Below are 21,898 nucleotides of genomic sequence, written 5' to 3' on the forward strand. Positions count from 1 at the left end.
TACTTTTAATGACATAGTTTGACTATAGCCAGCTACGTCCCAAACATGTCGATAATAATTTTATTACTCAACAACCTGAATAAGTTTAGATGTGTACTTTTATTTGTTTGTTCTTTTGACAAGTGTAGAAAAATGTACTGGCAGCGGTGGGATTCGAACCCACGCCATCGAAATGACTGGAGCCTAAATCCAGCGCCTTAGACCACTCGGCCACGCTACCGTGGACGTTAAAGTGAGCAAATATTTGTAGTTAAATGTATGACCAAAAAATAGCGACGGCTTTCGTTTCACAATGTAGCCATGTTTTTATATGTCGAATTAGCGAATCCGAAATGTAATGAAGCAGCAACAAGGCAGGCGACAGAAGCCGAGGCAAATGGTGTTTGTTGAAATGACACTGTCGAGGCAAGGCATGACGTTTGAAGGGATTTTCTTAGACAAAGGCTTTGAAAAAACTATTAACTGTAAAAAATACCACAAACCGCTAAGTGACGGGGCTTTGGCTTTCAAGTGTTTAACGTGCGACCATTTCCGCTACACAACTCAAAGCTCTTCCGTGTTCCGAATTATACATCTCTCCATGCTAGTAGGTGTTTAAAAGTGTCACATTTGTATAAAATATGTCAAATGTGTTTTAATTTATCAATAACTTCCATTGCATCTATTTATTTATGTATTTATTTATGACTGCCTCTCTCGTGGGGCGTTTGTTTTGCCCTTTCCGACAGCCTGAAAAGGCTGCAAACCGTGTGGGGCGGGGCTGTCACTGAATTGTTACGTGCCGACGGTCCACATCGGTGTGGCGGCTGGCGGAACCGTCGCGAGAAGCCCTCCCATCGAACCGCTTGCCTCGGGACCCAAAGGGCTCGCAGGAGAGGCCGGGAGGAATTCGTCGGGGAGAAGTCGTCAAACTGCGTGACAGCTTGTCGCCGAGAGTAGTGTTTCGTTTTTTCGACTCAAGAGGAGCGCTTGTTCACACACAGTGTCAAGATCCAGGTTTGGTGGGTTCATTTAACGCATGCATATCATATTGGATGAATCTTGACGCCCGTTTTGAGTTTGGAGATTCTCTTTGCAGTATGCTGCAATTGAATATAGTGGATCCATGACAAGCATGGTCCACTTTTGTCCCAGCTGCAGCACACTATTCAAAACATGCAGAATCAGCTTGCAGAATGGTACAACAGGGTGGATTAGTGCTAAGCACGGACGTCTCCCATATCACTCCATGTTTGTATATATCTTGCATATACTACTGCCTTTTCTTTATATTTAATATTCTTTTTACATGTTTACATTTTATCTTGTGTTCCGAATGCCCTTTTATTTATATTCTTTTTACATTTTGACATTTTAGCTTGTGTTCTGAATGCTCTTTTATTAAACCGTCCTTAGGTTCAGGCTTTTTTTCTTTTTTGCTTCCTGCGGCCAAATTTGGTCTTGACTGATACATTTATTAATATATTGCATGCTTTGAATGGGGGGGAAAGTTGCAGTCTGGTGCACTCGTAAAAATTAATTGTTGCTGTTCCACCACTTACAATAATGTAGTCTTTTTTTTTTTTTAATTTAGCACACAATGGAGGACGAACTGATGTTCAGCATGGAGGAGGAGGGCAGTAGCAGCAGGTCCTCAGACAAAAGGAGTGCGCCCAAACATCGGGTGTCCTCGCTCACCGACGACGATGACGGTGAGGAGGACGACGGTTTCATCTGCTCCATCCTGGACGACCCTGCCCGAGACATCTGCCACTACATGCAGAACATGGTCAACAACCACCAACTTTCAAACTCGCTGCCCAAGACAGAATTCTTGTACAGGGTGAGAATACGTCGCCCCCGTTATACATCTTGAATCCTAATTGGTTCTTATTTGTCCCTAGTGAAAACAAAATACACAAAAGTGCTGTAAAATATTTTGTATTTGTAGCCACTTTTGAAAACGTTTTGAACAAGAAAGTACCTTCACAGAATATACTAGAAAGTGTGACATTTTTGCTGCATGCTTTGCATGTGAAAAAAGCAGCGCCATCTAGTGGACACGGAAATAAAATTCACGAAACAAAATAGAAATAAAACATAATTTTGTTTTTAGAATTTAGCTTTATTTTATGTTAAGATAAAGCTGGGATTAAAAATGCCATATTTAATTGATTTCAATGGGACTTTTTTGTCACTAGGAACAAAATGTGTCTGTTTTTTTGTGTGTGTAGCTTTGCTGAAGTTTGTCTTGTTGCATTTTGTGCTCTGCTGATGAAAAGTGGTGCGTTTTCTCCACCTTTTCCCTCACATAGAATCAAACAGAGCATTTGGCGGAAGGTTCGTACCACGTTTTGTCTGAGAGTGCACGGGTATGTTATACAACTTAAATTACTTTTCTGTATCGTCCTTTCCGACTGTCCTTCACTATTTTGGGATGTCTAGTTCCCTGTGTCTGTAACCTTTCACATTTTTCTCTTCTCATCTGCGTAGTTTATTATTTATAATTCATTAAATACACCCGTATATATTGTGCAGGTGTACCTAATGTTGTGGCACATTCACAGTTTTGCGGTTCCACGTGGGTCATATTTTGCAAGGTGGAAACGTGACATTTTGAATTTATGTCCGACGTTTAGTAGTTAGGGAACGAGGCGACGTACGAGGGAGACGTGCGCCTTGCCCCCGGGCGGTAATGCATGAACTGACTTGACATGATGAACGACCAACCCCGCCCGTTAGGGAAGTTATTTTCAGACACGGGTGCAGATGACTGCGAGAACTCACACAACGTGTCATCCAACATGCTTCCTCGACCAATACAAACAAGTCGTACTCGCGCTTGTTTACGTCGGTGTGTTAGCAAACCAAAAAAGTCAATTTGGCGTTAGAATGTGCAACTCATAAACATGTAATGATCAAAACAGTGCAACACTTTTTGTTTTTTTAAATTACAGGAATAAATTAGAAAAACTATGGTCGCAGTATTTTTAAAAATCAGTTTCTATCCACTTTGAACACACTTTTAAAAAGTACTTTGAAACTGAAACTCTGAAAAACAAAAATACAAGTTCATTTTAATTGTTAATAATAAGAATGTTATGTGCTTGTTACGACAGGAGACGTGGAAAAACGCTATTATGAAGGCCAAAGCCATGCCGGACCCCTGGGCCGAATTTCACCTGGAGGACAAAGAAACCGAACCCTGTTTGCGCTACAGGTGGGAAGAACATTTTGAAAAGTTTGTGCCAGTCAAAGATATGACATCATCTTGTCTACATGTACTTATCTTCTTTATTGCTTACATTCTTGCAAGCAAAATGAGAAGTGGCCTTTGTGTGCTATTTTGGGACACTTTTCCCTTGTGAACAGGAAATGAACTGAGCAAAAAATAGAATTACTCCTTTGACCTAATTTATTTTTACAGTCTTACAACCAGTATGAGAAAAGAGACGAAGCCCGGAAAGCTTCAACGCTCGCATCTGATTCAGACACGTAGCACCATAAAACGCATTTGGCAGACGAACAATTCAGGAGGGATTTATTTCACGTAGAAAGTCTTATATAAGCCACACAAAGAGGGAGAAATTGAAGGACTGGTGGCTATTCATGTGCTCTCCTCCTCCTCCTCTTTTTTTTTTCATGGGCACTTTAGTATCGCAGAGCCAAAAAGCACATTGTGTTCTCTGCAAGGCAAAAACAAGACTTGAAATGTTTGTGGAGTTGAGTTCCTCCATTTTGAACAGCGTTTACTCATTCCCTCAAACTCACATCAGTGCCAAGATAAACAGGCACGCTAACCTGCTGCTACGCATACACGGAAGGTGGCAAAGATTAACTTTGGAGATAATGTCATTCACTTGTTTAAATACAACATTTTTCCATTTTAGTTAGATGCTTTAAAAATATATATCACATCTTTTTGTTATAGTCAGCCATTTTCAGTGTTTTTTTTTTTAATAGATATTGACTGGCTTTTTTTTTTTTTTTACTTACAACCCTTTTGTCGATTAGAAATATTAGATGCATCCATTTTCTCATGCTTTAACGATCAAAATGCATTACAGGTATAATGCCATCACAGGCGAATGGGCCCAAGACCGAGTCCACATCAAGATGGCTGCACAGGTATTAATTATCATGTCATAAAGAAAGCCGCAGTTAAGACTTGATTATTTTTATCTCCAACACAGCCATTTGGCAGAGGAGCCATGAGGGAGTGCTTCAGAACGTAAGTGGAACGAGTTGAGTACCCATGTTTATGTTTTTAAAAGCCGTAAAACTGGTCTCGGCTCTCAGGAAGAAGCTGTCCAGCTTCTCGCACAGCCACAACTGGAAGACTGCCTGCAACTACGTGGCCAAGCGTTACATGGAGACGGTGGACCGGAACGTCTACTTTGAAGACGTCCGGCTCCAGATGGAGGCTAAACTTTGGGGTGAGGAGTTCAATCGCCACAGGCCTCCCAAACAGGTAGATGAGACCACGTGACAAAATCACGCTTTGAGGCAGAGGAGGTCGTAACATCTGGAAATGTTGGCCAGGTGGACATCATGCAGATGTGCGTGGTGGAGATGACCGAGAGGCCCGGAAAGCCGCTCTTCCACCTGGAGCATTACATCGAGGGCAAGTACATCAAGTATAACTCCAACTCAGGCTTTGTGAGGGACGACAACATCAGACTAACGCCGCAGGTGAGTTGATGGCAAAACTTCAAATCATTTCTGCCATTTGTGAATCCTTCAATCCGATCTGTTGTCAGGCTTTTAGTCACTTCAGCTTTGAGCGTTCTGGGCACCAACTGATCGTAGTGGACATCCAGGGCGTTGGGGATCTCTACACCGACCCTCAGATTCACACAGAAAAGGGAACCGACTTTGGCGACGGGAATCTGGGTACGTCTCTCTACTTTTTATCATCATATGGGTTGAATTCAAAGAATATTTTGCGTGGCTAGGCGTGCGAGGCATGGCGCTCTTCTTCCACTCTCATCTCTGCAACAAGATCTGCAAAAGCATGGGCCTGACGCCTTTCGACCTGTCCCCGGTCGAGAGGCAGCAGCTGGACTGCACCAACAAACTTCTGGTTGGCGCCCGCCCCTCGCTCGCGGCTTCCAACCTGCCTCAGCTCTCCTCACCTTGCCCTTCTCTCACGTTAGAAATCAGCCAAGACGGTGCTGAGAGGCTGCGAGGAACAGTGCGGTTCCCCTCGCGTTCGCACCATGTCCGGCAGCCGGGTGCCGCCGCTGCTGTCCCGCCTGTCCGAGACATCGTCCATGGACGAAAGCATGAGCGACACGGACTCGGTGCCCTGCTCCCCGCTGGTTGCGCCCGCCTACATGGCAAGGTCTCCGGCCGGTGTGTATCCCAACTATTGCTAATTTAGCCATTACTTTTTCCAATAAGGACTAATTTATTCGATCATGTTTCCCAGTCAAATCAGTTCGAACTTCACCATTCAATCTCTATTCAGCTTTTACAGGGTTATCCTTCACCGGGATGTACGAGCAGGAACGAATCGACAACGCAGGGGAACACAGGGTAACCAGATGAAACTTTTTATGGTGGAGTCCAGCGTGCTGAAGACTCACATTTTGGGTGTGTAGGAGTCGGACAGCGGCGGGGACAGCGGATACCCCAGCGAGAAGAGAAGTGAGGGCGATCCCAACGACCGCCCAGATGGGGTAAACAATCCGACACAGACATATTTATGTTCAGAAATGTTTGTGTGTTTTACTCTCTTTTTCTCCACACGCAGTCGTTTTTATGATGCATGTCTTATCTCAAAACACCGTAGGTCCGCCACCACTACCAAAGACATTATTCTGAGTCGGACGAGGACAGTGTCAGACGGGTAAAGCAACATACGCGACGCCGGTGTGCTGTATTTAATCAACAGATCATCATTTCACCCCTCCCTTGTTTGTGCACTAGAGGGTGCTGGTTGCGATACCGAGAGCCTACGAGAACTTAAATTCAAACAAAAAGCATGCGTGGCATGTCCCTGTGGAGCTTTGTGTCTCTGATGCCAAATACAATATGGATAAAAGTCTTATGAGCAGCAAAAAGCCTGTCCCAAAACTTTTGTCCTTGTAGTGTTGATCCACATTGAAATATTTGGTTGCAATTGTAACGCACAGAAAAATCAAACCAACCATCTACCTCTTGCGTTATTGTGTGTGTTGTGTCTTTGTTGCCATGTGTGTGCGCGCACTCCCCATTCATACCTGCCATGTGCTCCTCAAGTTGATCAAGGGGTACAGCTAGTTGAGGGTGCTTCATCGATGGTGGCGCCATTAAGAAGTCGCCTATAAACTGTTTGTGTGCATTTTCCACACAGCTGACGGAAGAAAAGTGGAGCTTCTTCCACTCGTCCCGCGCTCACGTGCACAGATCCTCCTGCGTTGCCACCGAGATGGAGCGAATCAACTCGCTAATGCAGAAGCGTATTGGGCAGTCTATCCTTGGAAAGGTAAAAAGACAAAACTGAGACAAATAATCCACGTGGCCCCAAAAAAATATATGTATGGTGTTGTGATTTGAACATTGCTGGTGTCCAGGTTCACCTGGCCATGGTGCGCTACCACGAGGCGGGACGCTTCTGCGAGAAGGACGAGCAGTGGGATGAGGATTCGGCCATGTTTCACCTGGAGCGAGCCGCCCAGTGCGGCGAGCTGGAGGCCATCGTGGCCATCGGCCAGTGCTGCCTGCAGCTGCCCCACCACATCCTGCCCAATATGGAGCTGGAGGTGCAGCTTCCTTGTCCTATCTCTTTTCTCTCTGACCTCAGTTTGACCGATAAGTTGTTGCGCCGCTTTCAGGACAACGCCGGAAACCGAATGAAAGGCTTCAAGTATCTCCTGCAGGCTGCCGAAGCAGGCGACCGATCATCCATGATCATCTTGGCCCGAGCTTTTGACACGGGTGTTAATCTGTCGGCAGACAGGTGGGTAGAGCTCTTTGAGGCCTATGCCTCATTGTGTGAAGATGTTCTAACACTGCCCCCTAGAGGAAACTGGAGACTAGACTGAGCCTCAATGCTATCACTTTTTTATTGCAACAGACATCAAGACTGGAAGGAGGCAATCCACTGGTACGACAGCGCGTTGAACATGGATGAGCACGACGAGGGCGGCGAGTTCGACGGCATGCAGGACGAGCCTCGTTACCTCCTGCTGGCCAGGGAGGCTGAGATGTTTATGGTGGGGGGCTACAACCTCATGGCGGACCCACAGAAAGCAGGTGAGAGCCACATAGAGAAACCACAACAATATAATCAACTTTTACAATTAGTCACACGTACCGCAAGATGGCGGCAAAGCACTATATGAAGCTCCTCAACTTACTTGAACATACTTGTTTGGCACGAAGATCATTAGATTGAACCCCACCCTTAACCTCTTGCATCGTCTTTCCTTGCAGGCAACCTGTTTACAGAAGCCGCAGAAGCTGCCATGGAGGCCATGAAAGGACGCTCGGCAAACCAGTACTACATGAAAGCCGAAGAGGCGTGGGCGCTAGTGGAGGAGTAACTCTACTTGTGCACACTTTTACCACAAAAGAAAAGCGCTTCAAGTGTCCCACCTGACTCAAAACGAGTTGCGTTTACATCATTTTTTATATAACAGGTTTTTAGTTAACAGTGCTTTGCAAGTTTGCATGTTTGATTAAGCCTTCCAGCATTTAAGCTTCATCGGGTTTTCTGCGCAAGATTCTCTTTTTTTGAGGGAAAATTGCTGTTTCCATGTTGAGTTTGTCTTCTGTGAATGTTGTCCATGGAGCCAAAACCACATTACTATTAGAAGAGTGTGTTTGAAAACAATAATTACTGATGTGACCGTAAAAAAATAAAGTTCGCATTGAATTTCATGAATTCCGTCACCCTATTGAGAAGTTGTTCAGAAATTGGATGGATGGATGCATAATTATTGTAGAATTTTGGGGAAATTTGCTGTTTGTTAAGTCGAACAAACCAAGAAATATGCCTTTTGCAGCAAGTAAACCCTTTAATGACATAATTAATTATTTCAAAGATGAGGAAGTACTTCCATTTTGGGTTGAAAATTACATACATTTTTAAAGTGAGACTAAAGCTAGGCAGATTTTGTTTTGTGCAATTTTATTAGATGTATGGGTCTCAGTGTTACCAACGGTAGCGTGGCCGAGCGGTCTAAGGCGCTGGATTAAGGCTCCAGTCTCTTCGGGGGCGTGGGTTCGAATCCCACCGCTGCCATTACTTTTGGACTCGCATCTACTGAAAACACACATTTAAATTCCTACATTTAAAATAGCCCCCTGCTCCTGACAACTCCCCACGAATACAATAAACAAAATACTAAATTTATATTTTAATATTTCATCACGCTTTGCATTGTGGGCTCATCTCCGCTCCCCACGTGTCCGATGTGGATCCGAGTCAACATGGTTCCCACTTCATGTGTGTTTGTGCTTCTTCCACTGTGCTGTCCGCGTTGTCGGACGGATGTCACGTTTCTGAGATAGCTCAACACACTCGGAAAAGTGCAGGTAAACGTATATCACGATGGTACAATATTCTAGGGGGGCTAATTTACGCTTAAAAGTCCGCTAGCTTGATGTTATTTCAACCGGCGTGTGTGAGGCAAAGCTAAGTAGCTAGGCTAAAGTTGCTAACCAGTGGCTACTTTAACTCATTTGTCACTTTTACGAATGTTACTAGAACATAGAACTTTACGTGGTCTTCGTGCAGCTGGTTTTACAATACACACGGTGTGATATTTTGCTTTTTGATTTTTCACTAGTTTGGCGGAGTTAAGTGCAGGCCTTCTGGGCAATTTGCTGTGTTTTGCTATTGTGCTAACACACCTCAAAATTGACATATTATGGAGAACAATGATTCAAAAGGCATTACAATCAATAATATTCGCTGCCCAGTGTTGTGAGTTAGATTGTTTAAATGTTTTTAGACCTTGGAATGTAATTTGAATTCGATTACGGGACCTTGCATCATCATTTTGACCTCATCATTATCAGTGTTTACCTGCTTCCCTCAGCATTTTACCCCTGAGCCATCACATTGTTATTTTTAGACTAAAATACATTTTTTTCACGTATAGCAGTTGATTTTCTTGAACTTGAAACATTGTTTGCGCTGCTGCTGCTGCCTACAGAATTGGGGAAAATGTTCAATTAAAGCTGTTTTGTCTCCTTTTGAAATTGACATGGAAAATTGAGTTTTTGACGTTTTCTTGCACATATATTTGGTTCTCTGTATTCTCTGCCCCCGTATTAAGTGTAAAATTAAACAACTCGTAAAATTTGTATTTGCTCATTTTCAAATATGTGTCTACTGCAATCATGATCAGCTAATTGCTCTGTTTTTAATTGTTAAAATAAAATAAAATTCTCTTTAAAAGGTTGGATTCACTCTCCTTATATCACCTTCCCTAAAATATGGCCAGCGGGGATGACGACGACCCCATTATAGAGGAGGTATGTGCTCAGTGGAAAATCAAAAATACTTGCTGGTTAGTCAAGCGGCACTGATCACTTTTTTTTTTTTGCTATTGCAGATTGACGTCTATCTCGCCAAAAGCCTTGCAGAGAAACTTTATCTACTCCAGGTGGGTTTAGTTGGTATTGCATCCCATGCAAATTAGTTGCCGCCATGACCAATGGAAGGTCTTTATCTAAAATAACTGAAGTACAGAAAGCCCTTGCTGTCATTGATTATCTCCCATTTCAGTACCCCGTGCGACCATCCACTATGACCTACGACGATGTCAACATTCTGGCTGCTAAGATCAAAACGAAACAGCAACGGGTAAAATGAAAACCTGACTTTACTTAAAAACTATTCCCTTTAGGCTTAATTGTGGCGCTGTTTTTTTTGTTAGGTGGAGTTGCAGATGGGTATGGACACCAAGAGCCCCAACTACTGCAGCAGCAAGGGCGAGCAGATTGCACTGAACGTGGACGGCACTGGCTATGAGGAAAGCAACACATATTCAGTGTACGTTTTGCGGCAAGTTGACCTTGCTGGCGAGCATTTTGACTGTGTCGTGTGTTATGCTGGAACATCTCCACTAGATGTCGCAGTGCACAATTCAGTGGCCCTCCTAACAAGTTTCTAACAATGTGTATTTTTATGCTTTCTTAGGTGTCACTGAACAAAATACATTTTCTTATTGTATTCAATACAACAGCAATTAAGAGGTAGTGGAAGTCAATTCTCATTTATTGTTTTGTGCAGGAAACTGATGGACAATCAGACCTTCTCGTCTATCCAGGCCACCACCAACACTAGCCGATACGCCGCTGGCATCTTTCGAAAAGGTCTCAATTTGTTCTGTTTCTTTAAAAAAAAAAATCAAAATGGTATGTGACAGAAAAATGTCCAGATGGATACATGATGGTCATTTAAGAATTTCCTTATTTTAAATAACCTAGGTGAAACCATTTGGTTCTTTCTGATTGTTTTGATTGAATTGTGGTTGTTGTCCACAGGTGAGCTTCACTTGACCCCGCTGACAGGGATCCTGCAGATGAGGCCCAGCTTTGCATACCTGGACAAGGCCGATAACAAAACCCGAGAGCGAGAGGCGGACAACGAGGGTACCACTTTAGTTTGTCCGCCCCTCTATTTGTCTTTTCTTTTCTTCCATTTGCTGTATTCCCTTCCACACAGGTGGGGACTCGTCCCAGGAAGAAGGCGAGGAAGAAGCCAAAGCCGTTTCGGTGTGTGCTCGCGTTTGCACACAAACAAGTGCCACCCCATCAACTCAAAGCTTGTCACGATCTAACTTCACAACCACCCTAACCCCCCCTCGTACCCTCAGGTGAGGTACTCTCGGCCAGAGTCGGAGCAAGCACGGCAGAGGAGGATCCAGTCGTATGAGTTCCTCCAGAAGAAGCAGGCCGAAGAGCCCTGGATCCATTTGCAGTATCACGGCGTCAGGGTAACTTGTCACCACGAGTAGCCACCAAGTATAGTCAGAATTGCTACTAATAAGTCCGCCATTTTGTTTTGCCTCAGGACGGGCGGTCGGAACATGAACGTCAGTATTTGTTCAGTCAGCATGTGCACGCCTCTGACAACACTGAGCTGGTTAAAACGCCCAAGTGAGTTCTCCAACGCGTCTTTTACGTCACGTGTCCAAGTTGGGAAGCGGATTTTCCTCAATGTGCCCTTTGGACCATTTATTTACTCAACTTCCTTGCAGACATTTCTCTTCCACAGTATTAATCAAATATGAGGTCTACGTCGTCGTTATGTAAACTTAGCAGACCTATCAATAGTTACGCCGCTGCATTGAATGGAGCTCCGTTACAATCTGATGTCTCCATAAAAAAAAAATAATAATACAGCATAATTGTTCATTCTTTCTGTACGTTGCAATAACTATGAAAATTCTTTGTCCCGTCAGGGAGTACCTTACCATGCTGATGCCGCCTCCAGCAGAGGAAAAAGTGTAGGTCTTCATCTTTTATTTCTCACCGTCGATTTGGCACAAGGATGTTCACCACCCGCCGTCTTGTTCTCCGCCCTAGCGTGAAGCCGGTCGGCCCGAGCAACGTGCTCTCCATGGCCCAGCTGCGCACGCTGCCGCTCGGCGAACAAATCAAGACTCTGATGAAGAACGGTGAGCGAACAACACAAATGAATGGCATTAGCGCTCGCGTGCATTTACGTTATCAAGACAATAAGGACTGTTTCTGAATATTTGTACAGTCTCAAGTCACAATATAATAGTTACACATGCCGCTTGCTGGCTTGTATTTGTCTTTGTCCTTGTGTGCATGTCTGCAGTGAAGGTGATCCAGTTCGCCAGCCTGATGGGTCTTTTGGCGTCAGGCACCGACGCTACTGCAGTGCTGCGCTGCATCCAGCAGGTGGCGCTGCTAGTCCAGGGCAACTGGGTGGTGAAGAGGTAACAAGGCCCAGCTAGCTCAGTGACAATCAGATCCGGCTTGGTTTCAAGCTTTCGGTGTGTCCTTTCAGTGACGTCCTGTATCCCAAAAACACGTGCAGTCCTCACAGCGGTGTCGCAGCGGAGGTGCTGTGTCGGGGGCGAGACTTTGTGGTGAAGAATATTTACGTTGTTTAAGTTTGCTAGAAAACATTTGCGAAGCCTTGGAATTAACTGCATGTCTTCATACCTCACTCATAAAATCTGATTTGATAAGTCAGTGTGTTTTCCCCATTTAAAAAAAAAAATATATATACTTGATAGATGTGGCGGTTTACGCTGGAGCGCTCCCTGATGAGGAAGGAAGTGGCGGCTGTGATCAAAGTAAGCCCTGGTGGTTTAATTAGCCTTATGTAGCTACCTTAGGTAATAGATACGAACAAAACAAAAGATGGTCAAACGGTATAATTCTGGTGAACGTAATGTTAATGTGTTTCCTCACCTTGCAGCTTCCTCCGGAGGACGTGAAGGATTTTCTGGAGCAGGTGGCGGTGCCGCGTGTCAACCGCGGCTGGGAGTTCCTGCTTCCCGCCGACACCAACTTTGTCAAGAAGCACGCCGACGTGGCCCAGCGGCAGCACATGCTGTGGCAGGGCATCCAGAGCAAGTGGGTCGTGCCTCAAGTTTTCCCTGAGGAAATTCTTTCAACTTATATTTTTGGTCTCTCGACTTTCAAGGTTGGAAAAGGTCTTCCACTTCTCAAAGGACGACTTTGTGCCCAAGAATTCCCCGCAGCCTGGTGCGTAGTGAGCAGCTTCACGCAGTATAAACATTGACAAGTGAATAGAGCCTCCATAGAAAAATTTAAATGTCATAGCGGCTTGTTTAATACTTGACTTGAAACTACCAGAGCCAAATCGCTTATTGCTTTTTTTAAAATAAATGGATAATAGAGCTGATTCCGATTCTCACGGTATGGTATTTGGAATATCAGTGTTGTAAGCTTTGGGTGTGTGCTCTCGCAGCGCCGGTCCACGTCAGTGGCGAGCAGCGGCTCAAGTCGGCCAAGGACCGTGCGCAGGAGAAGCAAGCTTCTCTCCAAAAGGACCTGGATGCCAAGCGAGCAGGAAGCAGCGGCTCTGACATCCCCATCAAACAGGAGCCCCAAAGCGACGGCGAGCCCGAGCCCATGGACACGTCCTCTTCGGGCATCCCTAACGGCTCGCTCAATGGCTACGCTGGCATGGAGTGCGTAAACGGCGGCACCCTCAGTAACGTGCCCTCGCCGCGACTGCTGGACTTTGTGACAGAGACCTTCGGGAAGAATCCCGTCTTGACGCTGAATGAGCTCAAGAGGCTCTTCAGCCTCCACCTGGCCACCGTGCCGGCGGGGCACATTCCTTTTGGACCTGTGTCGGACCACATGCTGCAGGACGCCGTGCTGCTCAGCCGCTGCAAACGGATCATGGTGCCTGTGCGTATTTTAGCCATTTCGAAAAAATCCAATTTTACAAAACTGTCTTTTAGTAATTTCAGAAAGCTCCTACTTTTTAATTTCGTTTGCTTTCAAATGTTCTTAAATCTTTTGGTTGCAATTGTGCTTAAACGTCAGTAGTACATTTAACAATTTTAATTTAAAAGTAGCTTAATTTGTTCTATGAATGTTATCTATCAGTGGTTCTATTTGTTAATGCTTTTCGATTTTGTGTGAAGCACATCGAGTTGAAATTTAAATACAAATCGTTGCCTTGCCAAAACCTAACACTGTTTCTCCTCTAAATATAGTTCCCCGCTTTGACCACAGCTTCTGCCGACGAGCAAAAGGTGTTCGGCTTGTGGGAGACCGGAGAAGACGTGGACAAGGTAAACCGAAAGGGTGGGAGGTGGGGGGCTAGTACAATGGATAGGTTCCACTGTAACAAAAGTAATCAAAACCTCATTTTTACGATAAATTAATTTATTTCCCCCGGGGTTGGGAGCAGCACCGGCGCCTGCTCTACGAGATGTTCACCAAATCGTACCACGTGAGACGGAGCGCAGTGCAAGCCCGGCTCACTGAAGAGTTTGGCGATGTCTCCAAGGCTGACGTGGACCGGCTGCTCAAGGTGAGCACCTTCCACCAAGTGTGGGTTCTTTCATCCGTATATTATTTAAAAAACGGTCAAATGATCGTTTTAATATTTTTTAATCAGGAATGCTGCAGCAGTCATGCCGGCATGTGGTACCTGAAGGGAACCATCCAGTCCTGACCCAAGCAGCCCACCCCCAAGGGTACTTTTAGCCAAACACAGTGTCCCAAGGGAGCACGGCCGAGGTGAGAGCCGGTCGCGGCTGGTCACGACAATGATGGCTCCATCGTCTGTCGCTGGGAACGATGAAAAGAGGTGTTTGAAGGAGAAACACGCGAAACACATAATGCCTCATTATTTAAGGGTTCTTTTTTTTTCTGATGGATGTTTCTGAAGGCAAAACGGCTGCCATTTTGCGTTCATCTATTAACATGTGGACATACTAGAATGCAGCAATCCACCAGACACAAATAGCGTCAGTCCTATAAATCACCTGAAGGCACTTTTTCTTTTATCACTAACCCCAAAACAAGACTGAAACCGTTAAAAGGTTAATTTCCAAATGATCGCATCGCTCGCTGCCTGTGGTCAGAATGGCAGTGATTCAAAAGATGGGACAAACCTTTGACAGCTGCATTTTGTTCCCTTTTTGATTGAATATAAAAAACGGTTGTGGCTGATCAATAAAATCAAATCATGTAAAACATTTGATGAAAGACGTCATGATTTATCAGTTTAGTGAGTGTGTTAGCCATTGTTGTAAGTATTAAAAACTGGAACAAATGCCGAAGGCCCGCGCTATCTGTGCAATGATTGCAAGGTCGTCAAAGCAGTCACCTGGTGGCGCTCGTGTGCTAAGCGGCGTTGGTCAAGCAGGAGAAGAAGGTTGCCATGGATTGGCGGACGTGACGTCAGGCCCTTAGGTAAATTGATGACCGGTGTGCACAAGTTATTAAACACAGGTGAAGCAAAATGGCGTCCTTTCGCGTGGCCACTTCGCAGGTAGGTCTGCTCACGAGCGAACGTTTGTCGTTTGCTGCCGTTTCTCACGATGCCTTTTTGCTTGTTGCAGGATTTTCACGCTTGAGGAACGCGACAGCGTTTGAGCAAAGCACAGTAAAGTCACAGTGCACTTCCATTTGCTGCAGGTAGTACGGTGGGCTCTTTGGTTTTTGTGCCATTATTTCGAATGTTTTTTTGTTTTTTTTTCACGCTGGCCAGCTCTTTTTTTCCCCCTTTTCTTTCCCACGTGGTTTTTTTTTACTCAAAGGTTGAATGCAAATGTTTGACAAATTGTCGATTGTTGCGAATTCTTATCAAAACCAAATATTCGTCCACTTTCTGTATTCGTCTACTCAAGATTGACAAACTCGTACCTAAAACAAAAAAAGAAAGAAAAAAGAAGTTTGCAAACATCTTTTTCCTCGGGTTTCCGCCTGTACGGGACACGCCATCTTTGGACAGCTGAGCTCCATTCCGCCAATTTTGGACTGCAAACTTGGATCGTGTTTGGACTCGAGGTAGGTTGCGTTTGGAAAAGAAAATGTCCCGTCTTGTGCACTTGCGTCGCTCAATAAAACTGCCGACGAGTAATTTTGAGGTTACTTGTTAGATGTTAATTTGCTTCCCGTCATAATTGCGCAGCTCCGGCGGCAGGTACGATGCTGCAAGTATAATGCGGATAAGAAAATGTTCCGGCTTGTGCACTTGCATTGCCGATGAGTAATTTTGAACACATTTTATTTTACCATAATGGCGTCGTTCGTGCTGTACGTACGATGTTGCAGCTACATGCCGTAAAATAACTACTGCAGCTTATATAAAGCGAGAAGCAAGATTTGAGGAGGTTTCAATGAGGACAGAGATAATGCACTTCAAAATGAGGTGAGTTCATCTATGGTTGTCACATTCTCATGACAATTGAAGTTACCAACACAATTAATGGTGATGCATGATTTGCAGGCTGGCAGAGAACCGAATGGCATGAGGAAAGGAGAAATTCTACACCCAGTCAAAAATCAAGCAGCACGCAAAAGTTGACGTGGAGATCATGTGATCAGGAGGGGGCAGTGTGGCGCTCTGGGACGCGCTTTGGTTGTGGGTGCACGACGGAAAGGTTGCCTTGAAATGAGGGCAGGTGTTTGGGGGTCTGATGGTTGGACTTGCTTAAGAGGTGCGCTGTGGTTGTAGTTGAGGTTGTGGCTTGTCTGGATCCAGAGCAGCTTTGTCTTGTGTGAGGATAGCGGTTGAAAGCCGGCCGGCGCTTTGGGGGAAGGACTTCAATTTTTGCACACGCAAAGCCCTTTGAGACTTGACTGTGGGCAATGGAAATGAGCTTGACTTGACTCTGTCCGTCACACCGATCGACACAACCAAATCCTTGTCGTGTTTAACCGCTTTTGTTTCAGGTTTTGTGGAGGAACCAGCTTGGGTACCAATAGCAGAAGCCCAATGCCCAAGTTTGCTGTAAGCGCAGCGTTGTCTTGTGCTAGGATTGCTATTGATGGCGCATTGTAACCTTTGTATCCATCGACGTCACGTCACAAGCAAAACTTTGACGTGGAGCTAAATGTCAAATTTTGCAATATGACTTGACTATTGTAACATTTTGTCATCTTCTAACCTACCACTGTCGTACTTGCGTTTTTTGTTCTCCCCTCAGTGTAGGGCGACGTTGGAGCGAGCCAGTCCTGAATAGTCAATTTTGCAATATGACTTGCAACATTTTCTTTTTCTACCCTACCACTGTCGTACTTGCGTTCTTTGTTCCCCCCTCGGTCTAGGGCGACGTTGGAGCGAACGAGGTGCCGGAAACACAAAACAAAATTTTGCCGTGGCGCTGACTGTCAGATTTTGCGATGTGACTTAATAACTATTGTAACGTTCTCTTTTTCTAAACGATCAGGCATACTTTAGTTCTTTGTTCTCCCCTCGGTGTAGGACGACATTGGAGCGAGCTGGTTCCGAATGTCCAATTTTGCAATATGACATGCAACATTTTCTTTTTCTAGCCTACCACTGTCTTACTTGCGTTCTTTGTTCCCCCCTCGGTGTAGGGCGGCGTTGGAGCGAACGAGGTGCCGGAAACACAAACAAGAGTTTGCCGTGGCGCCGAATGTCAGATTTTGCGACATGACTTACTGACTATTGTAACGTTGTCTTTTTCTAAACGATCACCGTCGTACTTGAGTTCTTTGTTCTCCCCTCGGTGTAGGACGAGATTGGAGTGAGCTGGTCCCGAATGTCCAATTTAGCAATATGACTTGTAACATTTTGTCTATTTCCTAACCTACCACTGTCGTACTTCCGTTCTTTGTTCTCCCCTCGGTGTAGGGCGGCATTAGAGTGAGCCGGTCCCCGAGGAACCACTGGTCGAGGGTGCTCAAGACATGACGCGAGCAGTGCACAACTCGTTGCATGTTCTGCCTTTTGCAGACTGGATGCAAAAAAGGGGGACGCATGGCCTGACCCGGCGATGGTAAAGAGTAGCTAGCCGCTGTAAGCAAGTGTGACCTCCAACTTGGGGTGCTCTGAGTTTCACATTGTTTCTGCAGATGGCGACCGGGACGCGAAACAATCGGATCAGAAGCTGTGGCATCACTGAAGTATCCTGCAGCCAGCCAGGTTCTGAGGGAGACCCGCTTCCCTGGAGGCGTTGAGCTTCAATGCGTGAAATTGATTTTTTTTGTTCTTTTTTCAATTCACACCAGTGGTGTCCAAACGTCTGAGTGCCGCATACGGAAACAAATTCCTAATTGTTTGACCTAAATTCATTAAACACTCGAATCAATCATGACATTTTGCTCTAAATATTTTGTGCTACTGCTACAAAACGGTGTTTATTTTGAAGGTCATTTATGTGGTGTCTTGATAAACCTGACGTAGACATAGCAAAAATGAGGATTAACCACTACTGTGTCTGAGTGAAATTTGAACAGAGGATTTGACTTGTAAACATATCTTAATATTTTGATGTCGTTCATCAGTCGTATTTTGGCGCTCCCCTAGTGGCCTGTAGGAAAAAGCCCCTAGGCTGCCGTTTGGACACTAATGGTGATGTGTGTAGGGCTGCACGTGTATTGGAAAACTGCCATATGGTGGTATGTTATTGACATGCACTTTAAGAAAGAAAAGATGTTTTTTTTTAATGTGACCTAATGAAACGAGCTCTGTTTTCTTGCTTGTAATTATTTTAGAAGGTGAAAAGTCATTGATGCAAGTTAACATCTAACTGATCACATTCAGTTCAAATCATTTCTATCCCAAGTTGTTGCATGACTTTGCTCAATGCAATGGTCTGGCCCAATGCTGCCATATTACTGGTTTTCCAATATGTTGTGCAGCCTTGATTGAGTGCAAACGCGCAGCGACGGCAAGCGACCGCGCAAGCGAGACTTTTGTGCTTGTGTCTTGAAAGGTGGATGAGAAGCTGCACAAAATGAAGAGCCGGCGGATGGAGGTCACGAGAGATTGGCGAGCAAAGGAAGAAATCACCCCAAGAAAAGCAGTTGCCATGTGATGAAGAGGAAGTAGCCTGATGCATGGCTGGCAAGAGGTGACATGGCAATCAAATGTACAAGGAGAGCATACACTATTTTTAATTTAGTTTCCTTATTTGTCCCGCAGGGCTCGCTCACGTGGCGTCTGAGGGACTGGAGCAGTTCCTCAAATGAAGATGAGTACCATCTGCCGGTCACTGAGTACGTCAACAGAAGTGAACTGCATGCAACGGAGTGCCGTCTTTCTTTTTGCAGTTGTGCGAGGCAGAGGAAGAGTGCAAACGTAGAACACATGCCTGGAGTGGACCCGAACCTTCTGCAGACCTTTGCCCGTGACGAGTGGCCTACATGAGGCGTGTGCAGATGCGGCGAGGCTGGGTGGGCAAAGCAGCCAACATTTAGGGAGAGTATGCTTTTGTTTTTCCTTTCGCACTTTCTTGCTCTCCCTTCCTCCACTTTCTCACTGGGTGTGCACACTGTCTGTCTGCATGGTTCCTCGCTTTCTTCTAAGCGCTGTTATTGTGCAATATTGTTTTAAAGTGTTTTTTTTTAATACATGGAGTGAACTGTAAAGTTTGCACTGTAATTGTGTGCCTCTGTACCTGAATTAAATTGTGAACTGAATTCAAGTGGTCCATTTAACATTGGCATGTGTAGTCTAGTTGTGCGTATTGAGCTAAATGACAACATACAAACTAAATTTTTTTGAAAAATTCACTGATAAGGCAATTGTGAAATTAGTCTCAAACAAATGAGTACAAATATGTAATGTTAAATATAGTGTCAGGCCTTTTTAGGGTGCAAAGAAAAGCTAAATGTATTCTAAATTGTTGACAAAATCCAAGTAGCCTGACACACATAGATGCAAATGACAAGCGTGGCGAGTAAGCGTAAAAAGTCGACGTTGCCACCAATGAAATTTCTTTTTGGCAAATCTTTTTGCAACCCTGCTGTAAAATGGCCACTGAATTCAGAACCTGACTCCATTTTGATGCACAATTTTTGTACGCGTAAAAAGTTATCTTGTTGAAAACCAAGCCTTTTTTTTTTTTTTTTGCGGTTAGATTGTCATGTGGGTGTTTCTGTGAATAAAGTTGACTTTGGTGTGTTTTGTTTCTGTGGGTGGTCTTTGTAAATAAACTTTGGTGTGTCAGTTGTCATGCACGATGGGCCTCAGTTGATGGTGCCTCTCGAATATGAAACTAATTGCAAGTTTTGTTACAGGTCTTGAAGTCTTCATTTGCAGTCGGAGTACGAGGAAGGCCTGTCCACTATACAGTGGAGAGGGCTGCCAAAGTGAATTTATAAGCATTACATGCAACTTCCAGAATCTGGGCCTTCAATTCAAAGCACTTAGTCTCATGTTGCTTAACAACACTGCCAACCTTGCTACCAGTACTGTGATAGCATCCAGTTCAGAGTTAAGTCTGCAAAAACACGTGAGTAAAGGCCACACCGTAACCTGTTTAGATGGTGTTCAAGTGAGCCAGAAAGAGGTGATCTCATTACCGGCGTCTTTATTAAATTGGCTTTTGTAGACAGCTTAGTTGGATTCCGAGGGCTGCCATCTAATGGTGGCAAACTTGCCCTAACCTGTCCGACGCACCATTTACTTATATGCGAAAATACTTCATTTTTAACTTTAAACTACACTATTAAAAATGCTACCTGTCTCTCCAATGCGCATGTGTAAAAAATACAAAGCAATGACATTAATTTGCATTACTTCTACTAAACACCTGCTGCAAATATGTGATATTGCTGCAGTAAAAAATACAAAGCAATGACATTAATTTGCATTACTTCTACTAAACACCTGCTACAAATACGTGATATTGCTGCAGATATCTTGTTTCTTTAGCTTGAGAAAGTTTTTCTAGCACTCGCTGTACTCGAACCCGTATCTGCGGGTTGTACTGTCGCGCGTCGAACCGCTCGGCCATCAGTGCTGCGAAACCACACCTTTGGCCGACATGTCCTCAACAATGCAGCCTTTTGCGCTGGTACACCATATGGAGTATATGACGGGATTTTTTTTTACCTCGTTTAATATGCATCAAGCATACGAGCTGGTGTTTTAGAACAGTGTAGGTTTATGTAGTTCACAAAAAAGAGATTTTTTAAAAAATGGTTAAAATTCATAAGAGAATTGGTATGTCTTTCTTTACTGTTGAGAGAAGCGCGCAATGAAGAGATGCTAGTGCTGCTGGGAGATAGGTCTGGTTAGCGTTACCACATGCATGGTTAGTACAGCGTTAGGTTAGTGCAGTGCATGGGTTAGTGCAGTGCATGGGTTAGTACATTCATGGTTAGTACATTCATGGTTAGTACGTTCATGGTTAGTACGTTCATGGTTAGTACGTTCATGGTTAGTACGTTCATGGTTAGTACGTTCATGGTTAGTACGTTCATGGTTAGCACATAGGATTGCATTTCGCAGTGGTGGAGAATCGAACCCTGGGTCTCAGGTGTTCTAGCGCAGCGACGGAGCCACTCGCCCATCGTGGCGAGCTCGGCGGTCACCCCGCTTTCACTTCGAGTCATACTTAACCGTTCAATATTACGTTCCGCGCGCGCTGGGTAAGTACAAAAGAGTGCAGACGGCCGCCAGCTGCCAGGTCGAAATGCTCGACCGGTTAGTGACACGGGCTCCCACCCCGACAGTACCTGGTTCGATCCCAGGGCTGAGCATGTATCTGCCGGTGCTTTTGCAATTGGAATCTGTGTACGCATATGCAATTAAGATTTGCATATGCAAGTATTTATGTGTAAATACATAAGGTCGCCCCGCCCCCCGGGAGGAGCTCCAGGCCCCGCCCCCTGGGTGCAGCAGGCCCCGCCCCCTGGCCGTGCAGGCCCCGCCCCCCGGAGGAGCTACAGGCCCCGCCCACTGCCCTGGTGTAATTGAGCAGGGGGCGGGGCGAAGCCCCGCCCCCTGCCCTGGTGTAATTAAATAGGTCAGTGGGCGGGGCGAAGCCCCGCCCACTGCCCTGGTGTAATTGAGCAGGGGGCGGGGCGAAGCCCCGCCCCCTGCCCTGGTGTAATTAAATAGGTCAGTGGGCGGGGCGAAGCCCCGCCCACTGACCTGGTGTAATTGAGCAGGGGGCGGGGCGAAGCCCCGCCCCCTGCTCTGGTGTAATTAAAAATGAATAGAAATCTAGTAGTGTAGGGGGCGGGGCGAAGCCCCGCCCCCTACACTACTAGATTTCTATTCATTTTTAATGTAAATAAAAAGCATACATTTATCTTTTTATAAAAAGAATACATTTATCTTTTTATTTACATTAAAAATGAATAGAAATCTAGTAGTGTAGGGGGCGGGGCGAAGCCCCGCCCCCTACACTACTAGATTTCTATTCATTTTTAATTACACCAGAGCAGGGGGCGGGGCGAAGCCCCGCCCCCTGCTCAATTACACCAGGGCAGTGGGCGGGGCGAAGCCCCGCCCACTGACCTATTTAATTAC

The 21,898-nt window shown here is 45.1% G+C and overlaps 2 protein-coding genes and 2 non-coding genes across 8 annotated transcripts; 3 read left to right on the top strand and 1 right to left on the bottom strand.

Annotated features, from left to right (window-relative positions):
* Positions 1 to 138: 138 nt before the first annotated feature.
* trnal-uag (transfer RNA leucine (anticodon UAG)) lies at positions 139 to 220 on the bottom strand. The gene has a single exon. It is a non-coding gene; the product is annotated as a tRNA-Leu (tRNA).
* Positions 221 to 737: 517 nt separating this feature from the next.
* Positions 738 to 7,845, top strand: eef2k (eukaryotic elongation factor 2 kinase). Of its 5 annotated transcripts, none has more exons than XM_061264655.1 (19): positions 739 to 996; positions 1,574 to 1,822; positions 2,295 to 2,351; positions 3,099 to 3,199; positions 4,047 to 4,107; positions 4,173 to 4,210; positions 4,279 to 4,450; positions 4,522 to 4,671; positions 4,740 to 4,872; positions 4,935 to 5,062; positions 5,136 to 5,334; positions 5,450 to 5,517; positions 5,583 to 5,660; positions 5,774 to 5,830; positions 6,317 to 6,448; positions 6,537 to 6,725; positions 6,798 to 6,922; positions 7,040 to 7,218; positions 7,399 to 7,845. In XM_061264655.1, the coding sequence occupies exons 2-19, from the start codon at positions 1,580 to 1,582 to the stop codon at positions 7,506 to 7,508; spliced, it is 2,220 nt and encodes a 739-aa protein (XP_061120639.1). In that variant the 5' UTR covers positions 739 to 996; positions 1,574 to 1,579; the 3' UTR covers positions 7,509 to 7,845. The 5 variants fall into 5 exon arrangements, with proteins under 5 accessions (XP_061120643.1, XP_061120639.1, XP_061120642.1 ...); XM_061264654.1 differs by having other exon boundaries at positions 740 to 1,001; XM_061264658.1 differs by lacking the exon at positions 5,774 to 5,830 and having other exon boundaries at positions 739 to 1,001.
* A 282-nt stretch (positions 7,846 to 8,127) lies between these two features.
* Positions 8,128 to 8,209, top strand: trnal-aag (transfer RNA leucine (anticodon AAG)). Its single transcript has one exon. It is a non-coding gene; the product is annotated as a tRNA-Leu (tRNA).
* Positions 8,210 to 8,347: 138 nt separating this feature from the next.
* Positions 8,348 to 14,639, top strand: polr3e (polymerase (RNA) III (DNA directed) polypeptide E). The gene is made up of 21 exons (XM_061264704.1): positions 8,348 to 8,502; positions 9,372 to 9,447; positions 9,528 to 9,578; positions 9,701 to 9,778; positions 9,852 to 9,967; positions 10,208 to 10,290; positions 10,462 to 10,569; positions 10,643 to 10,692; positions 10,794 to 10,913; positions 10,991 to 11,076; positions 11,382 to 11,426; positions 11,506 to 11,597; positions 11,765 to 11,885; positions 11,957 to 12,038; positions 12,189 to 12,248; positions 12,374 to 12,531; positions 12,602 to 12,663; positions 12,890 to 13,338; positions 13,650 to 13,727; positions 13,847 to 13,969; positions 14,057 to 14,639. Exons 2-21 carry the CDS (start codon positions 9,409 to 9,411, stop codon positions 14,111 to 14,113), a joined length of 2,058 nt encoding a protein of 685 aa, XP_061120688.1. The 5' UTR covers positions 8,348 to 8,502; positions 9,372 to 9,408; the 3' UTR covers positions 14,114 to 14,639.
* Positions 14,640 to 21,898: the final 7,259 nt, after the last annotated feature.

The sequence above is a fragment of the Syngnathus typhle genome, linkage group LG18 (assembly GCF_033458585.1).
Source record: "Syngnathus typhle isolate RoL2023-S1 ecotype Sweden linkage group LG18, RoL_Styp_1.0, whole genome shotgun sequence".
Classification (NCBI taxonomy): Eukaryota; Metazoa; Chordata; class Actinopteri; order Syngnathiformes; family Syngnathidae; genus Syngnathus; species Syngnathus typhle.

What these genes read in the sequence shown, in the direction of transcription:
- eef2k (XM_061264655.1), top strand. Translation starts at nt 1,580, where the DNA reads ATGGAGGACGAACTGATGTTCAGCATGGAGGAGGAGGGCAGTAGCAGC. An exon ending in AGACAGAATTCTTGTACAGG is followed by an intron (nt 1,823 to 2,294) that starts GTGAGAATACGT and finishes TCCCTCACATAG; the next exon opens with AATCAAACAGAGCATTTGGC. An exon ending in GGCAGTCTATCCTTGGAAAG is followed by an intron (nt 6,449 to 6,536) that starts GTAAAAAGACAA and finishes GCTGGTGTCCAG; the next exon opens with GTTCACCTGGCCATGGTGCG.
- polr3e (XM_061264704.1), top strand. Translation starts at nt 9,409, where the DNA reads ATGGCCAGCGGGGATGACGACGACCCCATTATAGAGGAG. An exon ending in GAAAGCAACACATATTCAGT is followed by an intron (nt 9,968 to 10,207) that starts GTACGTTTTGCG and finishes TGTTTTGTGCAG; the next exon opens with GAAACTGATGGACAATCAGA. An exon ending in GCGAGAGGCGGACAACGAGG is followed by an intron (nt 10,570 to 10,642) that starts GTACCACTTTAG and finishes CCTTCCACACAG; the next exon opens with GTGGGGACTCGTCCCAGGAA.